Raw genomic sequence first — 22,534 nt, 5'->3', positions numbered from 1 at the left:
CCTCCTGCAGTTTTTTTCCTAAGATTCATTGGTGCTCAGCTGCTGTTGGAAGGACAAGCCAGTGAGGACAAACAGTCTGACCTACACCTCAGACTCTGTACTCTAAACAGCGAGAAGCAGGAGTTTGCTCTTGAAAATTTGATTTTTCTAAGACTCGAACTGCAACTAATGCACAGGCATGGGGGAAGGTTATTAAAAAGAAAACCGGGACTGAAGGAGCTCGGCAGAGAAAGTATAAACTAATATGCAATTGAGAGTCTTCAGATCAGCCTCTGAAGTGAAGGAAACTGCTACCAGAAGCTTCTAAGGAAAACATCTGCATAAATACCACTGACTAATATTCTGCTGCCAGTGTTGCCTAAAGCTCTCAAGCATTTTAGAGGCAGTAACAACAAGATATCTACTGTGCTTTTCCCAAGAGGGTCTTCGAAGCCACAGTCTCCTATTAGGCAGAGCAAAGAAAAAAAAAAAAATGATGAGGGAGTAAGAATGAAATCCCAGGGAGAAGTATCACTGCTGGTTTCTGTGCTCATAGTGCTGACTGATTCCTTCTTAAATGAAAGGGTAAAGTGGAAAGCCCTCCCTGGTTCAAAAACCAGACAGTCTCATTGTGAGTACCCCGAAGGATGAAGCCTACAAGCTCAGTGCTGCAGTCGGCATCCAGCTGTGGTATTTCAGGAACTCTCAGCCAGCTGCTGTTCCCAAGTGCCTCTGTGCATTACACTTACAAATCCAAGCAGGCCTCCAGACTTTTACTGCATTTGATCTTTGCCCAGCTTACTCATAACAAATCAGCAGGTTAGTAGGTCAGAGATAATGTTAAATGACTGCCTGGATACTTCACCTCTGGTTTTCTTCTCAGCAAAATGAAAAGGCCTTGTTAATGGGGAAAAAAACAAAAAAAGAAACAACATCAAACAAAAAAAAACTACCCACAAGTCACTATGGGTTTGTAGATGGTAAGCTTGGCCTCTGAAACCAATAAGCTTTTGGAAGAGAGGGCACATGGAGACATGAGTGACTGCTGCAGAGGAGGGTGAGCAAGGTGCAGAGGAGCAGGCAAGCAGGCTGGCATTGCTGCATCACACAGCCCTGCATCGCACAGATGCAGATCTGCGTTGGAGCTAATGAGCCTCAGCACACAGCACAGCAAATGGCCTAGGATGTGACGCTCTGCTGACACTGTTATCCCACTCTGTTTCAGAGGCAGCTAAATCAGTGCTAATTAAGGGATCACTGTGCTGTACTTGAGCTGTGCTCTGCTGAGGATTACTCATCTTCCCCTATAAGAACAGATGTGCTTTATTCATTTCACACCAACGCAAGAATGGGGTCAAACATGAGCTATACAACAGCTGCAAGTCAGCTCAACAGCCATCATTTTCCACATTCTCTTCCATCACATTCAGCATCTCTACAACATATCACAAGCCCTGAAGCATCAGAAAACACTGCTCCATTGGTCTTCCCCAAACCAAGTTTCACTGATGCACTTATACACTTTACCAAGCACACTTACATCAGACTCCAAAAAGTAACTATGAATTATGATTTTTGCTTGGTCATTACTGTTGAGATTGCCAGGAGTTTCTCAGATTCTCAAGAAGTAGGCATCCTGAAATCTCTAGGACAGTATCAAGTGGAAATAAACCAGTTTAATAGCTGGCCTTTGAGCTTATAAAAAAAAAAAAAAAAAGAAGTATCTTCATACACAAGAAAAAGTAGGTATTTTGGAACCAACTTCTAAGTGGTGAATTACAGAAACAGATCGAGTTACTAGGTCACCCACATAAATGAGCCAGTAAGCATAGCAATGAAAAGATTTTATATCCTTCATTCCCTTTTAGTCCTACAGCTTCGAAAGATGAGCCAGAAGAGCAAGTATGAGATGAAGGAATTGTCTACACTGGACATCGCAGTGTTTAAAACTTGATCTGCAATGCGCTTACTCCCATGTTATGTAGAATAATCATAACTGTACAGTCCCTACATATACACGAGTGCTGTTTCTGCACCTCACCTAAGCAGGTACATTACCTACCCCTGCTGGTTTATATACCAGTAGCTCTCCTAGCCATACTTTGCACTGCATTCATACAGTTGTATTCAAAGTTTTAAAATCTAGAACAATCATTATCAATTCAATTACTTAAGAAGGACAGGAATGGATAGAAGAATGTGACAACTCTCCCTCCTCTGTAACTTCCATGATAGAGTCAGTGGTATCCTCGGTTCATTCTGTGGTGGTATAATGAATGCCCCTGACAGGTTTGTACATTATAATCCACTCTGTTAAGAAAAAAAAAGAAAGAAAGAAAATAACAACTCCAGTTCAGAAGTTTCTTGTACACTTGTTGATTCTGGGATTTGTTTACTAAAATGAAGAAGCTGGAAGGGAGGAATTCAGCAAACAAGCATATATTTCCAGCTGTAGATGGGGTTTGGAGGCCATTCACAGTCTTATGTGAGACATAATAAACAATACTGTACATTATACTACTATGAAATGCTATCCAGAACACTGAGTTTTAACTGGGAAGGGATCTTATTATTGCTATTATTATGATTATTATATTACTATATTGCAAATAGGTACTGTGGAGACACAGCATCAGTGATTATAGAGTCTGATTCCACAGTCAGCTATTCAAACAGAAAATCCCAGCTTGCAAACAGTGCAGATGTTCAACATTATATTCATTAAAAATACACAGTCAGATTCAATCTGGAACAAAATGCAAGTTTGCAAAACTCTTTCAAAGTTGTTGAGGATTCCTTTTTGTGCTTTGATTTCAGTATAACCACATTCTAGAATGAATTATGTTTCCACTGTGTATTTCCTACAAACAATGTAGCACTATGCCAACACATAATAATTTGAACTATGAAAATTATTTGCAAATAACATAAAAATTACCAATTATTTTGATAAAATCAAATTGATAGTAAATCTGTTCAAATTATTTTCTCACTACTTTCAATTACAGATATAGCTCGGTGATGTGAATACTACCACTATAACCCTCATAGGTAACTCCTTTCACCATCCAGGTTTTAAGCAGCCTACATGTCAAGGTCCAGGTATGATATTGCCTACCTCTGTAACTAACAAAGAACAGCTAAAAAAAAGTCTGTAGGCAGATAAAAACATGAAACTTACAGAGTTAAGATTATCCAGACAATATTATTTGTAGCTGAGGGACTCATGAAGAAAACACGAACACAGGATGACATAAAACCACAGAGGAAAAATAAGAAGAGAGGACAGCTGGCCCCACTGGGAATCAATACCTCTAGCCTACAGTGCCATCAGAGATGGTAGAAGATGGCAGCTCAGGAACAGTGAGGGTCTGCTGAAAGGAGCAATGCAGGACAACTCTTCCCTTCCTTGCTGCTGCCTGCCTGGCCTGCAAAGCTTTGTTATGTATCTGTCAGCAATGGTGAGCACACTAATACTGAGCTATTCTAATAGATCATTAGCTCCTAAGTATCTCCTTTGTGCTTTCTCAAATTAATAATTCTTCTACATTTTTAAGATATCTCCAGTTTGCAGAATACCCAGTTAACAATACCCAAAGAAACCAAAGAGGGGCTGTAATAGGCCTTGTATTTACAACAACAAATTCTATTATTCGCAAAACCATAAACTGAACAGACACTAAACACTGTCACATATTTTCTCAATACTTTACAGAATCAGGACCTCTATTTTCACTGCTATCAACTAATAAAAAAAGTCATTTATCTTTGTATGAATATGAGAATAAAATATGAAATACATATATTTCACTTAAAACCTTGTCTGGGGTTAGCCATACTGGGCAACTGCACATTGCCAAGCACTGATTTGATTTTCATTATGCTGCACTGACAGGAAAGTCATTTATCTTTTTTCAGCTCCCAGTCTGCTTTTATCTCTCTTTCTTATGTTTCTGTATTTTTCCTCTATCCTGCAGGGTTGCTGAATGCTGATGAGCAGAAAATGGTACAAAACCACAGACAGTCTCTTTCAGATGAAAAGTTCGGCTATGGAAGGTCCAACTTTTTTCCATTTTGGAGTTCTCACAGAAGCTGCATATGTGGCATTGTCCAGATACATTGGGATTGGTTAAATACTTCACTAGCTGTCCTGCTTTAGACTAAAAAGACTTTCAGACAAAGATGCGATGTTTCTTTCATGGTTCTAATATGCTCTCTGTTAAGAAGAGAAAAGAGAAATCTTCCTTGCTGTGTAGTCTTGGATGTTGTAACGCCCTCCCACACACACACAAAAAGGGGGGGCAGGGGGAGATCAATACAAAAATTTTCCACACATCAAAAACATACTTCTTTTGTTTGCATTCTACTTGATATATTTGTAGATCACTAGCATTTTCTAAAATCATGAAAATAAAAAAAATACAAGAACAAGAATCTTCCCAGTGTGATAGCATCTCACTAGGGATGCACAGACAACTAACTTTTCAATTCACCAACCACACTTGCCACTCTTAATTTGTCATGACTGAATTGAATTTGCCATAGTGCTGCCTCCCACCAAAACAAAGGCAAAGTACATCATGACAGGCAATGCCTCCTTGAAATAAAGGAGATATTTCATTTCTTAGGATTTGTTCAAAAGAACAAATGTAACAATATAATAGTCACAACATCACAACTTATGGTTAAAGTGATACTTCACCCTCAGATGTCTTTCAGGTCCTAAAGGTCTCTGAGATGACTAAATATGAGACAATATTTGCACCACTACAGTACATCAACAGAGATCTGTTCAACAGAACCAAACAAGGCAAAAAATTGATTCTGAATATTCCAAAACAGAAGCATCCACATCTGGGCAACTGAATCTGACCAAACAAAGTACACTCAGAGTACTACAGATTTCAGTCACAACTGTCTTGCAACCGCTAATGTTACTACACTTGTAACAAGGCAGTGAACCAATGACTTCCAGTAGCAAACTTTATATTCTCTGTTCACTTTTTCACGGCCACGTAGTATTACACTGTCAAAATCTTATTCAGCAAGACTTTTCAGTAAGGTTGTTTGAAAGCTTCCTGCCACAAAACAGAATTCACAACTGGCATTTTCTTGCTAGTCACAGACTCATCTGCCACACCACCAGAGATAAGCAATAAGGAATGCGTCCAGAATTGACTCAGACATATAATCAGAAAAGTGCGCAGTCTGTACAAAATTACTTAGAATAGTCATAGGTACAAAATACTACAGGTGGATCTCATGATACTGAGTGACTGGATGATAAAATGGCATATGAAATTCAACAGTGGTAAGTGCAGAGAAATGCAAATGGGAAAAAAAAAAGCCATAACTACATACGCAATAATGGAATCTAAATTAGCTATAATTCAGGGAGGAATTCTTGGAGTAACTCCCTGAAAATGTCAGCTCAATGCTCAGCAGATATTCAGTAGGCAAACACACTGTTACAAATGATTAAGAAAAGAATAAAAAACAAAACATCATTATGCCACAGCACAAACTTACATCTATAAACCTCAAGCACTGCAGGCAGTTGTGGCACCACCCCTCTCTCTTGCTCAGCATATCAAAACAGACACTGTAGAACTTAAAAGGCAGAGAGAAGGATGATAAGAATAAGAAGAGATGGGAAATGAATCCCATACAAGGCCAGATTAAGTATTTCTGAGATCTGAAAAAGGACAGCTAAGCCATCTGTAAAATCAGGACCGGTACACAATAAGCAAATGAAGAACCAGTCATAGATCCTCACAGTGAAAGAAGTGGGTAGCCAAGGGATATGTGGAATAAATGCACTTAAGTAAATGAGACATGTATGTAAATCTTGTTGCCATCAACTGTCACAGAGAGTAAAGTGCAACAGCTTCCAAAACGTAACATACATTCGTAGAAAGCAGTTCCTTTGGCAGCCCATGTATAACACCACCAGGTCAAGGTCATTGATAGCTGGGATCTACTCAACTGGTTGTCACCTCCAAACTGGCATGACACACAGAGCATGTCAAAATACAATCCTGTGTAGCTGTTTTTAAAATAGGCATGTTTTTGAAAAGACTGAAAACAATCTATGTGATCTAATACATGACTTGAAGGCCAGCTGTGTCTGTGGACCCTTGCACAATACCTCTTCATCGTGAAGAATACTAAGTTTTTTTCCCCAGCTACCAAGACCAACTAAGGCAACTATACTCAGGAAATAACTGCAATGGGCTCTTAACAAACAGGAAAGTGAGGTACAAGCAAAGAAAGTGGAAGAAACACCTCACTCCTCTGGAGGGTCTCACTTGTATTCAACACACATCAAGCATCTAGCATTAACTTCTTGACCTGAATGATAACAAGAGCAGCCTGAATGTAAAAGGATGACATGTCAAGTCAGATTCCCCGAATACCTGTATATGTAGTTTTATGTAGCAATTACTCACCAGTTATGATAGCATATCATTAAAAAAGACATTCACACATTTCCACCTCTTCTTCCCAAGCTGGGTCTGTGGGCTACCTACACACTGGGGGTTAAGTCAAAAGTTATCAAATTTTATGGCTAGTTCCCTTTGGATTACTGAACTGAACAACCTCACTGTTTAGCTGCTGTTCATTAGATCCAATACAAACTATACAATAAAAGTGTGCAGGGTAAGGTACAGGACAACAACAACAACTCGTTGCATTACACACAGCATGAAGCTGCAACCTGAGGTTCAACGACATTACTTGAACTTGTTCTACTTTGTGGAAAACACAGGAGTACTTGGACTTGAACTTCAGAGAAGCTGAAGTGACTAGATACTACAAGGCAGCCACAGAAGAAAAAAGACAAGCAAGTGAAAATCTGTGGTTAGGGGTTAGGCAGTAGAGGAGAGCCTGTCCAAGTTTAGTTGAAAAAGCTCAACAATTACAGAAAAACACTTCAACTTGTAAATGTTTACCCTACTGCTATAGTAATTAAGTTTTGTGAAAACACCCCAGCATTAATAAATATCCTCTGAATTTGAGAAGCAGCATTTTTCAGAGCAGATCGATTTTCTACAGAAATTAGTTTTGTTCCTTTCTGGACTTCCTCCCTTGGGTATTTCAAGGTACTGTTGACTTCAGTTACAGAGTAGACTGAATAATTAAACACATTTAAATACGTCAAATGCTGCTGAAGCACACGTGAATGTACAAAACAATACTCAAGATATTCCTTCTCACCCATCAACACCTGAATAACAGAACTATGAAACTATGCAACTCTACCAGCTGCACTGTGATTCACTGATCCCTTTTATCCTCACAGTACTTCATGGTAGCATAATCATTTCCAGTCATGTGTGACTCATCAAAGTATTTTGTAGTAAAGACAAGTGTTAATAATATGCCCTATTGTAACCACACAAATTACAAATCTTCATTTCCATACCTAAATTGTGCTTTCTCTGAATTTTTTCTGCTGCTCAAGCAGCTTTTAGGTACAAGCTAGTTAGGTGTTTTGAAATGCTTTCATAGCAAGGAGTCTCAAGCCTTCTCAGCTTCTTTCTCAGAACAATCTTTCTTTATCCTTTTTCACTTTTTCAAGTCTTGTCATGCTATCCACTGAAGTTCTGAAAAGGTTCATATCAGGTTCTTAACTCCAAGCTACTACCTCATCTCCTCTTTATGCCTTACAGATTTCTCATGCCAGAAGTCAGTGCATTTTCACTTGGCAGACAACTTATATAATACATCCCATATCAATCCAAAATAATTCTCTGTGGATCATCACAAGCCATATAATAGACAGATGTAAGGAAAAGAATAAATGTTAAATGTTGGTGGGTTTGTTTTATTGTTTTTTCTTTTTAATTTTTTTAATCTTATTTCTTTTTATTTGTTTTTATTCTGTTTGTTTGGCATTTTTAAACAAAGCATAAAAAGCAAGTAGCATTCCACATTTTGTGAGGGGTAAAAGCCCATCCCAATAAAGGATACTACTAATGACCACAGCCCCATGAGGACCACTAATTAAGCTTCAGAGAATTTGAGAAAAGTCTTTGAAAGTAGATAACAAATGTATACATGAACACAATTCTCACACAAAATTAGAATCATAGGAAGACTTGGAAACTTGGGCAGGCTGCTACCATTACCTTTGCTGGTGCCTATTTCAAAATGGTATCCAGTAAAAGTTCTGCAGTCTGAAACATACCAGATATTACCTGCAAGTCCCCTGTTATCTTGCTCTAGAACTGCACTCTTAACACATTTTAAACACATGGAGGTGCCAAGGAATAAAAAGTAAAGATTAATGAAGAAAGGAAAACCAAGGCTGGGCATCACTCACTTTCCATCACCAGAATTCAGTTAGTAAAACTGCATTAAGACAAGGAAAATTATTCCTTTAGTCTGGGGAAAAAAGTCTGAGAACACTAGCAGCCAAAAATGTAAGTATTTGTTTCATGAACGTATATACACTCATACATATGACTTTACATGAAGCAGTATGTAACATTCCCACACACATAGGCTTCTACCTGAATTATTCAGGTAAGACCGAAAAATAAAACTATAAAATTTTCTCACCATGTATAGATCAGTCTCCTTGTTTTTTTTCCTATCATATTTAAAAGGAAACATTGAATTTACTGCAAAACAACATTATCAAATATTTTGCATATAAGAACAATCCTCAGCAAAAAACTCAGCATGATCTACCACTGTTCAACCATGAAGTGTGATCTAATTAGCCAGAGGAATGGAGAACTACAAGAAACACGAAGCATGCAAATGATTCACTAAATATACTTCTTTTTCAAAATCATTCCATAGGAATCCACTTCCTTTCTTCTTGTCCCAGCTTTTACTCCCTTCTTTTACCTTTACTAACCAAAGTACTGTTTGCTGTCCTAGGGAGACCAGCAGTAATTGAGGTTGCAAGTTGCTGTGACTTGTGACTACCAAACTACTCACTGCTCTTGGAAAAGGGGGATGGGAGGGGAGAAAGTGCTGGTACTCCCAGAGGTGCCCAATGAATGCTAATAACTACCTTTTGCTTCTTAGGCCCTCCCTAGCTGCAGTCATTTCAAATAATGCATTAGCCTTCACATCCTGTCCTAAACAGCCACACAGCTCTGCTGCATGCTACTAAACAAAACATGTCACTAAATATTTTTCAGGATAATCCACTGTAGGATAACTTCTTTAATACACATTAGGTCATTCACCCTTCAAAGTGAAACATAATCTGCTTTCAAATTATGCTGTTCCAAATAAGAAGAGAACGGACTCAGTTCTCATCTCTCACTGCTCTTGCTATGTCTCAACAGCACAGAGCAGCCAGAAAGGAGCAATTGAAGATTTCCTAAGGGCATCATTTGGTGGAACCATGTCAACGCAACTGGTTTTCTGCCACCTGTCCTCATCCCACTGCTCAAGAAGGGTGCCAGGGGAAGGGGCTGCGTGCTGTACTCTAGCAATTCAGCAGCAACCACGAGATGTCATGGATTCTAGAATAAAAACCATCTACAAGGCAGGCAGTAGACACCACAGTTATTCCCACAATGGCAAAGCTCAGCCCATGCAAATGACTCCCTTAGAAAGTAGCAAGGGAAAAAACACAGACTACTGCAGTCAGACTGCTCCAACTCTGCTCTCACTATGAAGCCTTGCCACTGTGGCACCTGCTAAAAGTCTTCCACCTGAAGTGTCAAAGCACCCAACTGGAAGAATCGAAGAGTTCTGTTAACGCTATGGACACCTTTATGTAAAAATCAAATGTACTGACTAGCTCCTCTATGGAGATAACAACCAGAGAGATTTTCCCACACTCCAGACAGGAAAAAAAAAAAAAAAAAGAAAAAAAAAAAAAAAAAAAAGAGATGACCTTTGAGGAAGTTTTCTAACCAAAAAAAAAAAAAGTCAGGTAAAAGGCAAACCTAGAAAGTAAATGTTGCAGATACTTGACTGTCAGAAAATTAGGGGTTAGACTGGCAAGAGTTATCAATCTCTGAAATGAGTGGTTATTTTCTCACCACTGGCTATAAAAACGGGAAATAAACAGGCTAAATTTCTGGTTTCTATATGAAAAAATACATTTAAAACTTAGCTAAACCCTGGAGGAGAGTCTGGTCTATAAATAAATAAAAGTACACATCACTCTCCTCCTTCACAAATGCTGTATCTGTCACTCAACTAGATGTCAACTAAGACACCTGCCTCAGTAATCCATTTTCACTCCAGAGAGCAGCTACTATGGTGGGTATACAGGATAAAACTAGCTTGACTGACAGATGCTCAGGCTGGGGCTGGAATGCATGCACCTTTATGCTGTCCTGCAGTGAGATCCTATGGATTATTTGGACCTTCATTTTTGCTTCTCTAGAAAGAGTATGACTCTTAGAGTAACATGCTAACAGAGTCTTACTGCTTCGATGGATGTCAGAAGAAGGATTCATGCTGATGACAAGGACAGAGACCTTAATGAATAAGTTAATCAAGTCAAATATGACAGCAGAATACAAGAGGCATAAGGAAACACAAAAAAACTCATACAGAGCAGAGCACAGCCAGAGTGCTCAGGCTTCACACAGTACGTGCTACCAAGCATATGCTCATTAGGACATGAAAAGAAAATGGTCTTTCCCCCTCCACCTCCTTTCTTCCCCTGCTTATAATATGGAAAACGTAAGGAATTGCAGAGACTTTGAACTACTCCTATAAGCAAGTGGCAGAAGTGGAAAAGAGTCCTCGACATTTCTTTCCATTAACCAGAACAAACCCTAGATAAAGCAATGCTCTCAAAGGTACTGAATTGCAATCAAGCTCCTGGGCTGATGCCTGTCACAAAAGCAATCACGTGAGCTACCTCTCCCTCCTCTCCTTATTACTGCAAGACAGTGAATTAGCCATGAATTAATAAACTAATTTGTGCTCTTCAATTAAGTCTTCTTGCTGTACATACGAAGTACATCACTACCACAAGATACTGAGCTCCTTAGCAAAACAAAAAAAAAAGAAAACAAACATTTCCAAACTCAAGCTTTGCAACTCAATAGTATTATTTGTGGAGTTTAGCTGAGTTTGTTAATGAAATAAATATCGCATTTAAATATTGCATGTACTACAAGTGCTGACCAAGAGTATTTTTTTTAAAGCAGTAAGCACAATACATATACAGTATTTTCCTAGGGCATTCGACTTGCAAATTCAACCAGAAATCAATAACAATGGACTGCAAGTTTGCAATTTATGTTTTTAACAGATTGCCTGGCATATTCAGTTTAGCATGGATGCTGATTGCATAGGTTTTTGTTTGTTTGTGGCATATTTTGTAGCTACAGTATTTAAAAATTAATAAACAAAAAGTCATTTTCAATATACAAGAAACAGAATAGGCAAACAAGTATTGATGTGATGAACCTGGAAAAGCTACCGTTTCTGTGGATTACTGACGTCCTAGAGCTCCCCACCTAACTTAAACAATTCACAGTAATAAGCACTGAACTGAGTAGAAAAGCATGTGTAGAACTAACCTTCACTGATGTTACTGCAGAGAAAATTCCACAGGCAAAAGAAGGTACAATGAATCTGTTCATATTTGTTTGTTTTCCTAGCTCAATGCTCCTGCCTCTAAACACATTCTTTGTGACATGCTTTACTTTTTATTTTTTTTTATTTTTAAACTGTTGATGAAAGCTATTTGGGGATGCAAGGGTAGGACATCAGCTGTGACAAAAAAAAAAAATGAATGAGTATCATCATATCACTACCATAGCAGCATTTCAGGACATACAAAGTTTAAATGCTGAAAGTCAGCATCAGGCTTTATAAATATGTCCAGTGCTTTCTGCATTAGCTGCTATCTGTTTATCAGATACATGTGTGGCCTCCCAGTGGTGAGTGGTGGACTAACAAAAGTTATTTTTTACATATAGGTAGGTTCAGAAAGTAAGGCTCAACTCTGAAGCCAGGCAAAACTCAGGCTGCAGAGGAAGAAAACTTAATTTTAATTGAGGACTAATTCTACTTTTGATAGCTAAATCAGTCTGCTGTAACCAATTTGCTCACTCACAAAGAACTATCTGGTGTATAATTGCATCAATACTGATTAATAAATAATAACTGATGGAGAGACTATTTGCTGCCAGTTAATAACGAGCAGCAGAAGAGAAGGCCTAAGGCAGAGCCTCAGGCCTTTAACCCAGGCAGTCATTAACTGACAGAAAATGCCTGGTCTTGAGGTCATTATTGCTATTACATACAGGCATTAATACATTTTTCAAGTGCAGAATAATATGCTAAAATCTACAGGCTAGGATGTACAATAAGCATGAATTTATTTTAGAGAGAACTGATGGGCTTTTTTTAGCCTCTAACAAATGACAGAATACACTGGGGAGAAAGTTATTCTGAATAGTTGTTCAACCTGATTTTATTATTTTTTTTCCAACTATTAATGAAAGTCAGCTCTTCAGTCTCATCAGACTGATCACCCAGACTGCAGGCAAACTGCACTGCAGATAAGAAAATGCCTAGCTCTCCAGCATCTCATGAATGGTTGGAAGCATGACTGTGCTTCCAGTTCTCCCGACATAAGTGTGAGTACAGAGCCATGCTCACATGGAGCTGAACCTAAACTAACAATTCCTGTGTGATGCTGGCTGACTGTGACCTATATCTACTGATGCAACTCCATTCACTAGCCCTTTCCAGGTAAAAAGGACTTTTTACATCTGCGGAACCAAGTGACGATCAGTGCACTGATCCCATGTAAAGATCTCTCTCTGTATTTGTGTGATGACAAGCCAAACTGAGTCCCTCAAACACAAGCCTTACATACTTCAGTGCAGGGATATTGATTCAGGCTCTCTGCAAGCTAGTTAGCACTATGGAAGCAGTAATTATTTTCCTTTAGCCAGATTTTTCACAGCTCCTTCTCACTGGTCAGGATAAGACTAAGTTATACAAAAGTACAGAATTAAGATTGTTAGTAACCAGAAGCCTGTGATCTCTGATTACATCTTAGAAAAAGTAATAACAAAATAACAGCAGTGTAATAATGGTTGTCCTTATTCTGGTATAACTCTTCTCATAAGATCTTTCTTAGCCTCAAGGTCTTTCTCTATATCATGACAAATTACTCAGCCCTGATGACTGTGCAGTAATGTTTAGTAAAACTAAAACCAAGACCCACCCAGCACTAGAGCTCTCCTTAAGATATAATGTGCATGGATTCAGATACCCATTGAAGGACTTGCCCCACATAGCTGACCAAGCTCTGGGTTGCCCCACATGCTGCCAGTCCTGCAGTTCACACTGCCACCATTTTGGAACAGGAGCAGGAGTAGCCAAAGAGAAACCACACAAAATTTTTACAGCACTGTCCTCCATCAGCATTCTTCACCCCACTCATCACCACGTTGTCAGCTAGCCACTTTCTACTACTATTCCTCATTCTCAGCAGCTCCGGCACTGCCTGCAACATTCTCCTAACCTGTTCACCCAGAACTTTTCCTGAAACCACTCCTTTCCACACACTTTTCCTTTCTAGCAGATATTAGCCCTGACAAGAGTCATACACTTTAAGGCTGCAAGTTGTTTCTTCATTTCTGTAGTTATCTCCACATCCCATCCATACCGAGAGAATGATAGAAGATGTATCTCCCTGAAACATCTCTCCCTGGCAATGCATTCATCTCCACTGATAGACTCTGTCCCTGAGCGTTCACTCCTTCTACTAACTGAAAGAATAAGCAGGGAAAAAAGCAAGGAAGAAAAATAACCTGAGACAGAGGTGAAGGAGATAGTAAGTTTCCATGTCCACCTGACAAAGGAACAATGAGAAACAGAGGGTTTGAAGAATAGAAGCACTGCTAAACATGAAGTAGAGTAAATACCAATCCAGATAGGGGAAAAATGAGGCAAAGGACTGATGAATGGGAAAGACAAATAGAGGCAACAAAGAAGGAAAGAGACACAGAGGTGGTGTGACAGATATTACAATACAACCAGGAATATTTCGCTTTTAAGAATTACTGACAAAGAACATATGTATGAGGTACGATAAGGAAACATAATATATTGAGTAAAAGCCAGCAAGCATGTGAAGGTATGTGAATTCTTTGGGATTATTTTACTGTGCAAAAATGACAATACACAGATTCCATGACTTTCACTGACTACAGCTAGCACAGCTGCAGTGCAGTACAGAGACATACAGAGATCAGCTAAACCTGCTCAGAAAGATGTCCCTGCTCCCTCAACATAGCATTACCTCAGGGAGCACCCCGGTAGAACTGCTCTGCTCTCTGGTCCACAGCAGCACAGGTATCTGAACCACAGGCTCTTCTACAGGAATCAAGCTGTGCTCAAACACAAAGGCAGTACCAACTATTTGAATAATTCCCTGTAATCCCAGATGAATCTGAGCAACAAATTATGTTCTTGTAATGCACATAAGAAGGCAATTCTGCTTTTATATGACCTGCTCTGGAAGGGATTCCAATAAGACCCATACAGACTAAAGAGTTATGTGAATGACTCACAGCCACTGAACTATGCTCCTACAAAAGCACTACTTGTCTTAATTCCTCTTTCAAATTATTTGTAGTGTATGAAATATACGTCTTCATGTCTGCAAGAATAATATAGGATATATCAATATTATTATTTGATTGGCTAGCTCAGTTTTCCAAGTCAGTTTCTACTTTTAACTTGGTATGTATTTGAATCTCATGCATGGATTAAAATTAATTTTGAGGTCAATGCCATTCTTTGAAAAAAACTGAACAGCTAAAAGTTAATCATTTTTTAAGAACAAACCTGCTTTTGTTTGAACAAAACAAACTCACTGTTCTGTTTACTCCCTAGAAAGTTCATCTACCCTTGATCACAGCAGTTTACTAAGAGTGGTCACCCAGGACAGAGAATAGATTTCAAGCATTAGAGTACTGTCAAAATCTGAAAGGATATTTTCCCTGATCCTCTCTAAACATTTTGTCAACCAAAATCAAGTCTGTGAAAGTACAAAAACAAAAGCAAAAGTACACACAGGCTGAAGTGTTTCAGAGATCTATAAAATAATATACATCCCATTAATTGAAGGCAGGCCCCTTAAATGTAGAGTGGTTTAGATCGGAGGGTACCTCTCCATCTAGTTCTAATCCCCCTGCCATAGGCAGGATTGCCAACCACTAGATCAAGTTGTCCAGGATCCTACCCCAACCTGGAATTGAACACCTCCAGGAATGGGGACACGCACAACCTCTTGGAACAACCTGTTCTAGCACCTTGCTGCCTTCTGAGTAAAAAATTTATTCCTAATTTTTAACCTAAACCTCTTCTAGCCTGAAGTAATTTCCCCTTGTCCTATTCACTATCAGACCATGTAAAAAGTAGGTCCCTCTCCTGCTTGTAAGCTCCCTACAGCTACTGGAAGGCTGCAATGAGATCTCCCTGAAGCCTTCTCTTCTCCAAGCAAAATAAGTCCAACTCCCTTGACCTCTCTTCACAGAAGAAGTACTCCAGTCACTTGATTATCTCTGTGGCCTTCTCTGCACCTGCTCCAACAGCTCCACATCCTTACTGTGCCTGGGGTCCCAGACCTGGGTGCAGTACTCCAGAGGGGGCCTCAGAAGGGCAGAGTAGAGGTGGACAGTTGCTTCCCTCTCCTTGCTGGCCACTCCTCTTTTGATGCAGCCCAGAACACTGTTGGCCACCCAGGCTGCAAGAGCACGCTGCTGGCTCATGTCCAGCTTTTTGTTCATCAAGACCCACAAACCCTTCTCTGCAGGGATGCTCTGCATGTGTTCTTCTCCCAGTCTGTACTCATATCTGGAACTGCCTCGACCCAAGTGCAACACCTTACACTTGGTCTTGTTAAACCTTATTAGATTTTTATGTGCCCACTTTTTGAGCCTGTTCAGGTCCCTCTGGATGGCATCCTTTCCTTCTGTTGTGTCAGCTGCACCCCTCAGCTTAGTGTCATTAGCAAATTTGCTGAGGGTGCACTTGATTCCACTGTCTATGCTGTTGATAAAGATCTTGAAGAGCACAGGTCCCACAGTGTGTCTGGGGTACGCTATTCATGACCAACCTCCACCTGGACATAGAGTCATTGACCACAATCCTGTAGCTCTGACCATCCAGTCAACACCCAACAAAATGTTTCATCACAGAGGTTAGCTTAATTTTCTTGAACATTCATTTATTTCTAGAAGTTGACTGCTTTACCATACATTTGTGTTCACTTGCCAAGAATACAGGAACAAGTAAATTTTAGTGACTAAACAGCTTCAGAGGAAACCAAGAAGTTTAGACTTGCCTGTACCAGGAGGTCAAATTTCAAAAATTTACCTAGATAATAGACACAGACTCCTGGGATTACAGTATAAGGGCCACAAAATGATGGCTTACCTCAGCAATTCATATCAACAAAGCCAGCTCTAAACTGTTTACCATACATTAACACATAAGGTATTCTTTCCACAAATCTGAACAATCTTACAGGATATGAGATTATCTCAATCTATGCAGGCTTTTAGTTTTCAAGTCTTTGCCTAAAAATACCTACTAATTTGCAGCAACTGCTGACAAAGTTCTGTATGGTGGTATACTCAAGGTTGTGGAGTAAACATCTGTATGTCCTACATGTGCTAAGCAAGAAACTCAAACATAACTGAGACCATTGTAGCCAAGAATTCTCATGAAATAAATACTTGGATGCTCTCTTTGAGAACAGCAGAAAGCAATAGTTAATGTCTATATCACGAGTATGCCTCTGTCTTGAAGATATCAAACATACTCAAGCAGCATAAGTTCAGGAGTTATGAGCTGTGAACAACACTATAAGAAAATAAAGAAGAAATAGGCTGTATCTTTCAAATTGATGGTCCCGAAGTTCATTCTCCATGTCACACATATTTGTTCACACTGATGCTGAAAGTTGAACAGCTTAGAACTGCTTTTTTTTTTTGGATGTGTAGAGGACGTCAGAGATAATATAGCAGTATTATGCATGCTGAACTTGCAAATAATGCATTGTATTAGAGCACAAGGAACATGAGACAGTTACTAGAGTATATATATAAAACTTCCATCTTAGAGGAGTTGCAGGAGAAACACAAGTAACTGCTGTTTTCTGAAGCAGAAAAATATGACATTGTTCTGAGCTTAAGACCAAATCCTTCACCAGGAAGGATTACAATGAAGAAACATTACAATGAAGATCATCAACTCCAACCTGGATAGAAGTCTGTTTCCTTACTGATTGATAAGGAGAAAGAAATGGCCTGAAATCTCAGCCTGTTCTGCTTAGGTCAGTCTTGCAACTATTACAACAGCTTGAGGCAACCAATTATTCATCCCAAGAGCAATGCTTCTTGCACAGACAATCAATCTGAAGGTAGCAGCACTAAGAACTAGGCATCAGCTCCACCATTTTCCCTTCTTATTTTTTTGCACAGACACTTGTGCAATCTTTTTCTAAACTAACTCAGCTCACTGAACTAGCAGAGAAATATTCTTGCAAAAAAAATAAAGAAAGAAGAGAGAAAGAGAGAAAGAGACAGAGGTTTCATTTTTCAAGCTACTAAGTGAAATCAACTCAACTAATGGTTCTGCTAGCCCCATAGCACAGAGAGGAACAGCTGGTCCCAGCCAGAAGAAGCAGGGCTATGAGCCTTTCTCTTTCAGTAACACTGAGCTACACAAGCAGCACAGCCATCACAGGTAACCAGTGGGACTGCAAGCACAGGCTCAGAATTTCCAACATCACTATCTTCCTTAGGGGGAATCATCTCAGAGAGCCATGTCCTAACCATGTTTCTTCCTTCCCTTCAGTGGAGCCAAAGGACAGTGTCATAGGTCTGTTGGCCATTAAATGATAAAGCTGAAAGGGAATGAAAGTCTCTCCAGTGTCTTCCCCAGCAGTTCCAGTGCCAAAAAAAAAAAAAAAAACAAAAAAAAAAAAACGAGAAAAATAAAAGGGGCAAAAAAAAACGGGAAAAAATACACACAGGAAAAAAAAAAAACACACACACAGGAAAAAAAAACACACGGAAACCCAAGACTGATGACTGATTTCCTCATGACTTCAGTATGACCCAAGTGAGAGCCACCAACAAAGAAGGCTGGGTCTACACTCCTTCATCTTCAGCACAGCCTTGAATCCTTACTAGGTCTCAGGCAGTCACACAAAAAGATGGATCAAAGAAGCAACCTTTTCAGGTCAGTTCTGAGAACTGTGTAGGGCTGTGCAGAGGTGAGCACTGGCACAAGAAAGCAAAGAAAACTTCTGGCTGAGAGAAGGTGGGATCAGCTCCCTCTGCAACAGCTCAGTGCTCAGGCTTGCTAAAAGTGATTATGGAGACATTCCATGTCTTAATCAACAGCGGAAAGGAGGCAGGCAGTTCTTCTTTATGCCACCAGACTACAACACAAGTAATTGAGCATTTGTAGAAGCATAAAGGTAAAAATGCACTTTGCTCAGGCACACAGCTAGAACTCCAGCCTAGCCCTCAGCTTCCAAAAGTAGATCAATTTTGTTATTCACAGAAACTAAAAAGGAAGTGTTTCTCTGAACATACACCTGAAAAATCAAGATGACAGCACTGTGAAATATTCTATTAAGCTGACAGCATTTCTCATGTATGTTTTGGCTTGTTATACAGTTCTGTGCTTGATATTTGTAAACAAAAACAAAACTGACATAAATAAAGGATTTCCCTTTTTTTTTTTTTTTTCCCCTCCACAGCATAACTGCTGGAATGATGCTGAACTTGGAAACAACAGCTCCAGAAACTCAGTGCTTCCACCAACATGGGACTCCACTCCATGGAGACTGATAGGACATAAAGTCCTGCATCTAAACAAGTTCTAAGATGAAATACTTAAGCAGCCTCTCAAGCTAGCACACAGAACACCACAGGGACTGTCAATATTAAAAGAAGGAGACTACAAACCCTTCCACGATTACTGTACCACAAACACTGGTATTGAATAGGCTGTAGGACAAGCAAGAGAAAACATCGTAAGAAAGTAAAAGTGAGTTGAAAAGGATACCTGAGAGTTTAAAATTTCATCAGGCAGCAAAACCTACTAAGCTTAACAATTAAAAAAGTATTGGGAGAAAAAAAATAACAAAATAAACAAAAAAAAAATCAGGTAAACTTTTAGAAAATGATCCAAACAATACACACTATCATTGAATAAGCTGGCAAATTTTAGAAACGCTAAGCAAGAAAGTTCTTTAAGTACTTGATGCTATGATCCCTTGCAAAAAACAAAGATTTTTGATGTAGCAAAACACGTCTGGTACAACATCAGAAATACTTACAACCACTCCACTCTTGGTGATGGTCTCCCGGTACGTAAAATTGCACACTGCCCAAGCAAGGTAATATGTGGACATGAGAGGGGTTTGTGAAAAGTGATCTGTAACCCATCCATCTTCTTCAAAAACAGAAGTTTCAACTGGCATGTTGGACAAAGATATATAAGTTGCTTGATGCTTGATGCTGATTTTGAAAGTGGCCTTGTAGATGGGCTCATCAAAGCAAGGAAAGGCTTTTCTGGCATGAGTAGGAGAAAACTGCGTAACACCAAGAAACCTAGAAAAGAAGCAGACAAAAGCCAACACGGCAGTTACTGACTGTGACCAGCACTATTCATGGGCATAGTAAATAAGACATCGCTTGACTCTTGTGGTTTAACAACAACAAATGTAACAGTACAAGTATACAGCACTGAATGCTGCTTTATCATTGTGGCCTTTCTTTCTTGATGTGAATTCTTACTACCTGTACTGTAACACAATCAATATAAAGTAATGACCTATAAATTTTGTACAAATTTGCTGGCATCACACTGATGTTAAATAATCCCTTGCCTTCTATCAGACTTCAGGACCTCACGGAAGTTTTGTTCTATATGTGGAAAAAAAAAAAAGTTGGCCAATATTGGTCATATGCAATCACAGCCTCAGCTAAAGCCAGGATTTAGTAGCCTTCAGGGAGCTCACTCTGCCATGAGACATTGACAGCACACTCTGCCTCTCCTTGGACATTAGAACTTACACCCACACAGTGCACTCAGGGGAGTTGTTGCCTTCCACTGCTGATTACTTCTCTGCAAGTAGCATAGGTCTCATACAGGCTGTGCTACAATACAGCAGTATTGCTGCTGTGTATAGTCCCACCCCCCCCCCCCCTCAAAAAAAAAATCCACCACCACACATTCAGGGACATTTGCAAAATCACAAATATAACCAAATAATTACACAAGCATGGTGTAGTTTACCTTTTTTCTTATGTGCTGTATTTTATAGAGGACAAATACAAATCAGTTCACACGTCAAAATATTGAAAGATTTCTGAGGAAGACACTTATTAAGCCACTGTATAAAATGGGAAAGCTTTAGTTCAATTCTATTATAATAAAAAAAATTATTAATAATATCAGTGATCATTTTCTTTGGAACTAAGCAGATTTTAATGCAGATACTGAAGAGGAACCTTTGCAAGTAGAGACTTTCTCCAAATTTACACCGTTTGGATAAAGCCCCACATATGATGATCGCTCTGCAGAAAGGAGCTGCATTTAAAAGGTTGAACTGTAGAGTTCAATGGGAATATTTTCTGAGGTGCACAGGGCAAGGAAATAACTACAGCTAAACAACATAACCAAGTGCGAAGGCTTTTGGAGAAGTATTGAATCATGTCTCAATTTTCAAGATTCCATCAGTGAAAATCACCATGCAATTTTAGATAGCTGGTAAACATTTACCACAGTTTCAGAGGTTGAATAATCACCTATTACTCCTCCGGAGGAAGAGGGCAGGTGGATACATTTGATAAAATGAAAACGGTGGCACTCATTATTCATCAGTCCACAGGCATTATTCTACAGTACAAATAATGGCACCATATCGTATTCTGTAATATCTGATGCTCTCAAACCCCGAGGCGGAAATAGAAATAAATAAATAATCGGCAAACCTTTAATGATAATTATTTTTTTTTCTAAAACTTCTTGGGTTTTAGAAATATTTTTAGCATTATTTTATAAAATTCATGAAGAAAAACTTCTTGAAACGTTGCATTTATCTCGCTATGGAGTATCTGTGCCCAACAGAACCAGATAAGTGTTTTTAGGTGAAATGATCACCTCTCTCATAAAGCTATTTAAAAAGGAAGAGATTCTTTTCCACCACTGAAGGTTTTGCTGTTCTTTTTTTGTCTAAAACAAAAAGCTTCATTAGGCAAATCATTACTGAAGGAATTCATCACACTGCACTTGTCTTGCCTCGCTATAAAATATGGATTAGTTACATCCCAATTCTGAATAAGGTTGTTCAATGTAAAGTAAAAAGTTGGCGCCAGGTATTCCAGCATTAATCCAGGGGAATTTCTTTATTATCAGTGGATTTGCACTCGTGCAACAAAGCCAAATCAGCCAATTAAATGAAGCAAAGCAACTTCATTTACACGCAAAGTATTTCAAGTGGTCCTGATTCTGCATTCTAGGCACACGCTAAAGAGCTACAGACACCAACAGTAGCTTCAAGTGAGCTTGGAAACCTGCACCAGCCTGTTATTAATAAAGCCAGAATGATGAACTTTCAGCTGCAATTAACAATTTTAATGAGCTCAGATATACATGTAAAAGCATAAATAGAGAATACTGTATATATGCTGACACCCTCTAAGAAAGGGAGCATTTTTCCCACTTTTTGGGCGTCCTATCTGCAGTCTTGTTAGGTGTTATGCCAATGAAACAATCTCTTCACCAGTGACAAAACCCAGTGAACTCTGCATCCTCTGTATTCAGAGGAACAGATAACATCCACATAGATGTAACCGGGCAAACACTGGATGGTCGATATTCCATACTAAAAATACACCAGCTACCAATAACAGTGGTGTTTATAACACAGGCATTACTATCAAATACTGATTTGCTTATTGTGCCATAAAGCAAAACAAGCAGAAAGTTTAAAACTTCTTCCCAAAGACTAAACTACTTAAAATAAAATAGTACGCTTCAAGGCCAGGCTGGATGTGTCTCTGGGCAGCCTGGTCTAGTCGTTGGCAACCATGCACATAGCAGGGGGGTTGAAACTGGATGATCATCGTGGTCCTTTTCAACCCAGGCCATTCTATGATTCTAATCTATTCCCCCTAAGTTTTAGGAAGAACAACAAGCAAAACTTCCACCCCATACCAAAAATGAAGAGCAGGTTGAGTAATTCGTTCTCCAGATCCTTCTCCGGGCACTGACATTTTTATCTCTAATTCCCGAGTATATCACCACAAGAAGTGGTACTTCTGGGAATGACAGCCTTGCAGCCTGTCTGCTCAGCATACCCACGGCAGTAATTTGCAGGTATTTTAATTCCACCTCATCTGTTAAAGGAAGACGTGTGTTTCCTCAACAAGCTATCTATTTTGACATCTTAGTAGTGATAAGATGGAAGACTACGTCTGTTTGTTTTGTCTGAATAATCTAAGATTCTCTTCTCTTTTTCATTTATGCCCAAGGTGGATGTTCATTTAAATTATGTGTGCATATTGCTACG

General features: G+C 39.2%; 1 protein-coding gene across 2 annotated transcripts in view; it reads right to left on the bottom strand.

The window, feature by feature from the left end:
* TRHDE (thyrotropin releasing hormone degrading enzyme) overlaps nucleotides 1-22,534 on the bottom strand; it is a 220,268-nt gene that overhangs the window by 195,029 nt on the left and 2,705 nt on the right. For both annotated transcript variants that reach the window (XM_015283004.4, XM_040651098.2), the window contains exon 2: nucleotides 19,295-19,568. In XM_015283004.4, the coding sequence (XP_015138490.3) occupies nucleotides 19,295-19,568 (274 nt within the window). The remainder of the gene's footprint in view (nucleotides 1-19,294; nucleotides 19,569-22,534) is intronic.

The sequence above is a fragment of the Gallus gallus genome, chromosome 1 (assembly GCF_016699485.2).
Source record: "Gallus gallus isolate bGalGal1 chromosome 1, bGalGal1.mat.broiler.GRCg7b, whole genome shotgun sequence".
Classification (NCBI taxonomy): Eukaryota; Metazoa; Chordata; class Aves; order Galliformes; family Phasianidae; genus Gallus; species Gallus gallus.
The sequence above is the reverse complement of the archived record's forward strand: the minus strand, read 5'-3'. Positions and strand labels throughout refer to the sequence as shown.